This window comes from Engraulis encrasicolus, chromosome 1, assembly GCF_034702125.1.
Source record: "Engraulis encrasicolus isolate BLACKSEA-1 chromosome 1, IST_EnEncr_1.0, whole genome shotgun sequence".
NCBI classification, from domain to species: Eukaryota; Metazoa; Chordata; class Actinopteri; order Clupeiformes; family Engraulidae; genus Engraulis; species Engraulis encrasicolus.
Genome location: NC_085857.1, coordinates 34,291,911 through 34,297,884, shown reverse-complemented (window position 1 = coordinate 34,297,884; position 5,974 = coordinate 34,291,911). Strand labels below are relative to the sequence as shown.

At 46.1% G+C, this 5,974-nt stretch overlaps 1 protein-coding gene across 1 annotated transcript in view; it reads right to left on the bottom strand.

Moving 5' to 3' along the window:
- Positions 1–3,993, bottom strand: part of pld5 (phospholipase D family member 5) — an 84,620-nt gene extending 80,627 nt beyond the window's left edge. Inside the window, exons 1-2 of the mRNA XM_063208898.1 lie at positions 3,649–3,993; positions 3,442–3,487 (exon numbers count right to left, since the gene is read on the bottom strand). Coding sequence (XP_063064968.1) covers positions 3,442–3,487; positions 3,649–3,993 — 391 coding nt within the window. The remainder of the gene's footprint in view (positions 1–3,441; positions 3,488–3,648) is intronic.
- Between the last annotated feature and the right edge of the window lie 1,981 nt (positions 3,994–5,974).

Genomic DNA, 5,974 nt, shown 5'->3' with positions numbered 1-5,974 from the left:
TACTCCAAATACGACAACTACTGTACACTTTAATAATAAAGAGTTTTCATATCTACTGGCCGATCTCACTACAGCTCAGTTGGTGTGTGTTCATTTGCATGGAGTCATATTTGCAAGTGAATGAAGCAGCATGCAGGTCGACTGATGTATTGTAATGGCTAGACATCACACACAAACATCACAGAGCTCAGGGGATGTGTGTGTGGATGTGTGTGTGTGCGTGCGTGTGTGTGTGCGCGTGTGTGCGTGCGCGCGTGTGTGAGTGTTTGTGTGCATGAGTGGGTGTGTGAGTATGTGGATGTGCCGTTTGTGTGCGTAAGTGCGTGGGAAGCATCATGCAGGCCAACTGATGTACTGTTCTGTGTGTGTGTGTGTGTGTAAGTACGTACAGTATGTGTGTGTGCACATGTGCACGATCACTCCAACAAATTGCCCTGGCTTTGCTCTGCCATGGCTGTGTACACTGAAAGAACTGTGCTGAATAGACCCCTATTAGCATAGACGCAGGTTAGCACAGTGGCATAAATCACTGCCGTGCATTCAGGTCTTCAGTAAAGAGGAGCCCATAATGCATCCTGTCTGCTCGCCATTGCACTACCCATAATGCATCCTGTCTGCTCCCCATTGCACTATTGTACGGCACCTAGCACCGACCACAGGACCTGTTGTTTGCATAATCCCACGGGAGTTACCGTACATCCAGTGGGTAAATAGCCTACATACATAGTATGCACACAAAAGTACTACCGACCATGATTCTAGCAGAAGTTTGCCTCACATAGGCCTAGCTGTAATGACCTGTCGCTGCCTCAAAAATCTCTCGGATTTTGCTAACCAAATGGGGGGGGCAATCGCCATTCTGACATACCCCCATTCTGACATACCTCCCCACTTCATACCGCCATTCCGACACCACGTTACTCTTGTGGGGAGCTGTCCACGTGCGAGCGTACACCTTCAACTGTGTCTCCGGAGCTGTCCACGTGCTGCAACTTGCGTTTGCACCGATGACGCACGGAGAAGATACTGTATTATCCTACTTTGAGAGGCTGGTGTCTTATATTGTTGTGCAGGAGATATGCTTTGGTTAGTGTTGGGCAAGTTACTCAAAACCTGTAATGCATTACTGATGACATGTTATTGTCTTTACAAAGTAATTCCTTACATTGCAATATTTCTGTATTTAAAATGCAAGTTATTACACTACATTTGCATTACATAAGTCACTCTTGCCAAAATAATTAAATGTGGATCTGGCAATTTACAGTGTAAATTAAACTTATGAGTCACGACTCATAAGCAGCCGTGGCCTAGTGGTTGAAGAGTTGGTCTTTCAATCTAGGGGTTGCAGGTTCGAATCTCCCCTGACCTCTCCCTATATCTCCAACCATGGCTGAAGTGACCTTGAGCAAGGCACATAACCCTTGCCTGGTTAACACCAGACCTAATCATAAGTGAGATTGAAAAGATTGTGTAGAACTAAAGGCAGTATGGGAGTTCCCAGGCTAACCTAACCCCACATTGCTCCAGGGAATGTAACCAATACACTGAAAAACTGAGAAACTGTAAGTCGCTTTGAATACATGAAAGTGTCTGCTAAGTGAAATGTAATGTAATATAATGACTCTTTCACCTAGTAGGTATTTCAGCAGCATGCAGCAGGGCCGGCGTCACGGGGGGGGGGCATTGTCCCCCCAGCCAAGCTGCTGTGCCACCAACCCCCCCATGTCCCCCCCCCCCCGGCCTATCACCTAAACATGCTAATATGGTCATTAATATGAAACAAATGAGTATTTTTTTTCTGAATACAGTAAATATAAAGTACAAGATAAAATGGCATGTACCACCATAGCCCTAATACAAAAATAAATGAATAGGCTACACTATTTACACATTGTCAGTAGACATAATAAGTGAACAGTGATCCCTTGAAATAATGGGATTGTCCCGTAATTAGAAAAAAAAGTACTGTTCTATATAGAGCTGAAACTAAGCCCACAATTTGGTTACAATGCAGGAAATTGCATCTAAGTGTAACCAAGTGGAACTTTAGATGTTCATTTTCCTATTTAATGAATCATCAATATTGATAATTGTAATTGCACGACTACGCCACTGGGGGAATTTCGCCACCCAGAGTAAACCTTGACTCCAATGATACCAAGGCACAACAGGTTCGGATAGACGTAGACAGAGACGTGTACCTCCAGTTCAAAAATAAAATATTTCTTTATTAATACATTTAAAATGAGGAAATAAACATACATTAAAAACTCCTGCACCGCCTAAAATAAAAAGGGCACAAGTTGAGCAGGATAGGGAGTTCAGATCCGAGATGGCTACATGAAATTAACATATCACACCACCAAACTGTAAGGGCAGTTAAACCGTGTCTGAATTAAAGATGCCTATGTTTACACGCACATGCGCATAGGCATATACCACACCAAGCAAGTGATTCAATCAATAAGTCTTTGCACTGCAAGCAAGTGATTCAATCGGTAAAACTTTACACGCCAAGCAAGTGATTCAAACAGTGGGTGCACCTCACCACTAATACTAATGCATACTGGACACGGGAACCTGCCCTGAAGAAAGGTTATACTAACAGATCGGATCAACTGTGGTTGACAAACAACAGTGATACTAACCTATATAGCCAAGCCAGGAGTGAGGGGGGGGGGAGGGGGATGGAGAGGCAACCGGAGGGAAATCAAACAAAACAAAAGTAACAGAAAGGCAACACTTAAAATCGAAGGGCAAAACAGCAGTGAACAGTTGTACCACCGACCCTCGATAGCACATCTGAGGAGTCAGGTAAACATTGGTGAGTGACAGGTAGTCATTAAATACACAATCATAATATTTACAATACACCGGTATACACGTACCTCAAACAGGACAGAATGCTACAAGTTGGGGTAGCGACAACCCGAGCACCTGGGGAGGATCCCTGGCTTTCCTATGATTAACAGAATAGCCTAGTGAATACATCATCCGGTGGATTTGGAAACACACATGACTATTTACATTTTACAAGCAAGCACACATACCTCCACATTGACATGGATACGGTAAGCTGGGCATCACCGGATATCCGAGCACTGCATACAGCAACACCACAACCCCAACGCCGGGAGAGCTCCAGCGACCCTACTGCGTTCGGCTCTTTTTATAAAAATTAACCTAGACGCCACTTGCTGCGAAGCCACTCAGCAGCTAGCTGAGTCTGTGACGTCATGACAATACGGGAGCTGGCAAGGGACAACGCTCGCCTTACTTGTTGACAGCTGAACCCGTTACATTTTCTCCCAGCTTTTTGCATCGTCGCCCCGACGATGAGCTACCTTTCCACTTAAGACTCAGGTCACAGTATGAACACAGGCAAGCAGGCACACCCGCACATGCATCAGACAGTCACACCCATGCACTGTCACTCACAGTCAGGCAGGTATGCTCCTCCAGGTGCGCACGGGGAGTCGCGCACCTACAGGCAGACAGGTATACGGTCACAAGCGCACACATGCACACACCCACACGAACGCGCGTGCGCGCGCGCTACCATCCAACCAGCAAATTGAACAACATCATCATACACACACACATATATACACACACATAGTGCAAGAGGGCGGAGGTTGGAGGTACGGAAGGCATGGACATGTCCCTTGGGCCTGGCAGCGCTCCGCTGGCACGGCCACTACTCAGTCCAGGGGACGGCGGACCTCCTGTTGGCCGACGAGGGGAGGGCCTCCCATTACGGCCCGGTTGGGCTGCCGGCGAGGGCTGCGGTGGAGCAGGGACCCGCTGCCCGTCACAGTTCCGGGCCAGGTGGCCGGGCTGTCGGCATCGCCAACACACCCTGGGGCTCCCAGGCGACCCTGCTTGAGGCCGCTGCAGCAGCTCCACCCACTGCGACAGGAGATGGATCTGTTCCCCCTGCCGCCTTGCCATGTCCTTCAGCTCCAACAGTCCCTCACGTTCTTCCTCCATCTTGGACGGGGACAGCCACAGGCCGCAATTCGCCCACTCACGGCAACCCAAGACCCAACGGGGTCGTGGTGGAGATTCGAGTCCCACGCCGCGTGCCCACTGCTGTTTTGCCCTTCTATACCCTTCAATCAACTGAACCAATGAAAAAAACAAAAGCCTAACCCAAACCAGAAAACACGTCTCTGTACGCTATCTCTGCCGACTATAGGCCAAATGTAGCAAAGTGGAAGTTTGGATGTTAATTTTCCTATTTAATGAATCATCAATATTGATAATTGTAATTGCACGACTACGCCACTGGGGGAATTTCGCCACCCAGAGTAAACCTTGACTCCAATGATACCAAGGCACAACAGGTTCGGATAGACGTAGACAGAGACGTGTACCTCCAGTTCAAAAATAAAATATTTCTTTATTAATACATTTAAAATGAGGAAATAAACATACATTAAAAACTCCTGCACCGCCTAAAATAACAAGGCCGACAGGCGGACAACAGATGCGTCCCTCTATGCCAGTTCCAACTATGCCATTTTTCCCCCCAAACGCCCCCCTGGCCTCCTCCTAGCCTGTCAACGCCCCCCGAGGATGTACTTTTTGTTTATTGGTCATCATGGACACTCCAAATATTGTGGCAGGCAGCAAGGCAGCAAAATGGCGAGACATGGCTTTATTTTTTGCAGTTTAGGGTATAATAAGCTTATCATCATTCTTGGATTTGGAAAAGAACCATAGGCTATGATTTGAAATTTCACATAGCCTAGATGAAGTAGGCTACATTACAAATTACCAGACATTTATTAGGCCTAACAACCTTTAGTGTCACGCCATTTCAGCATTATGTGCATGTGGGAAAGAATCTAAACATCGACAAATAATAAATAAATAAAACCGTTTGGGTGAATCATGCGCTTATGGGTTGACCCTATAGGTGAATTATGGACTTTTTTTCAATACCAGCTTCACCGTCAAGGCACAAAGCAGTGAACTTCCGTGCCAGAGTTTATCAAATGCACACGACTGAAAGACGCGTTCTCTCCTGTACTCTCTCTGAGCGCAACGAAAAGCACCATTGCCCTTCCAAATGGCAGTTGGTTTGATTTTTTAAACTCACTGCATTTTTTTTTTTTAAAAACACGCATTTTGTGAAACTCAATTACCCAGAATGCTGCACGTGAGCTCTCTACCCGGGTGATTCTGGAAAACAAACATGGCGGCAACTCGCTTTACTACCTTAATAATGTGTTAATCCGACGCTAGATTTCTTAACTGATGAAAATCGAAGGCAGAAATCAACATTGTAGTGTCTAAATATGAGGTCGATTGGTCTATTTGTGGCGTACATCACGATCGGCTGAGTTGTTGGCCTCACGTTTGTCAGTTAGCCTGTGGCTAGGCTACTTTTCGCCAACGTTAGCATCCGGTTTAGTATAGAAAGGCTATGCTTGCACGTTGCACGCATTCGCTTTGGTCCAAAATGGCAAGTCTGCCGCCTTGTGGCCACAGGAAGGAACAATTTAAAGAAAGCGTTTCAGACGGACAACAATTGAATGAAAGCGTTTCAGACGGACAACAATTTAATGAAAGCGTTTCAGACGGACGGACAGACAGACAGACCCTGTTATAGAGATGCTGGACGCATCTAAAAAGGGCACAAGTTGAGCAGGATAGGGAGTTCAGAACCGAGATGGCTACATGAAATTAACTTATCACACCACCAAACTGTAAGGGCAGTTAAACCGTGTCTGAATTAAAGATGCCTATGTTTACACGCACATGCGCATAGGCGTACCACGCCAAGCAAGTGATTCAATCAATAAGTCTTTGCACTGCAAGCAAGTGATTCAATCAGTAAAACTTTACACGCCAAGCAAGTGATTCAAACAGTGGGTGCACCTCACCACTAATACTAATGCATACTGGACACGGGAACCTACCCTGAAGAAAGATATACTAACAGATCGGATCAACTGTAGTTGAC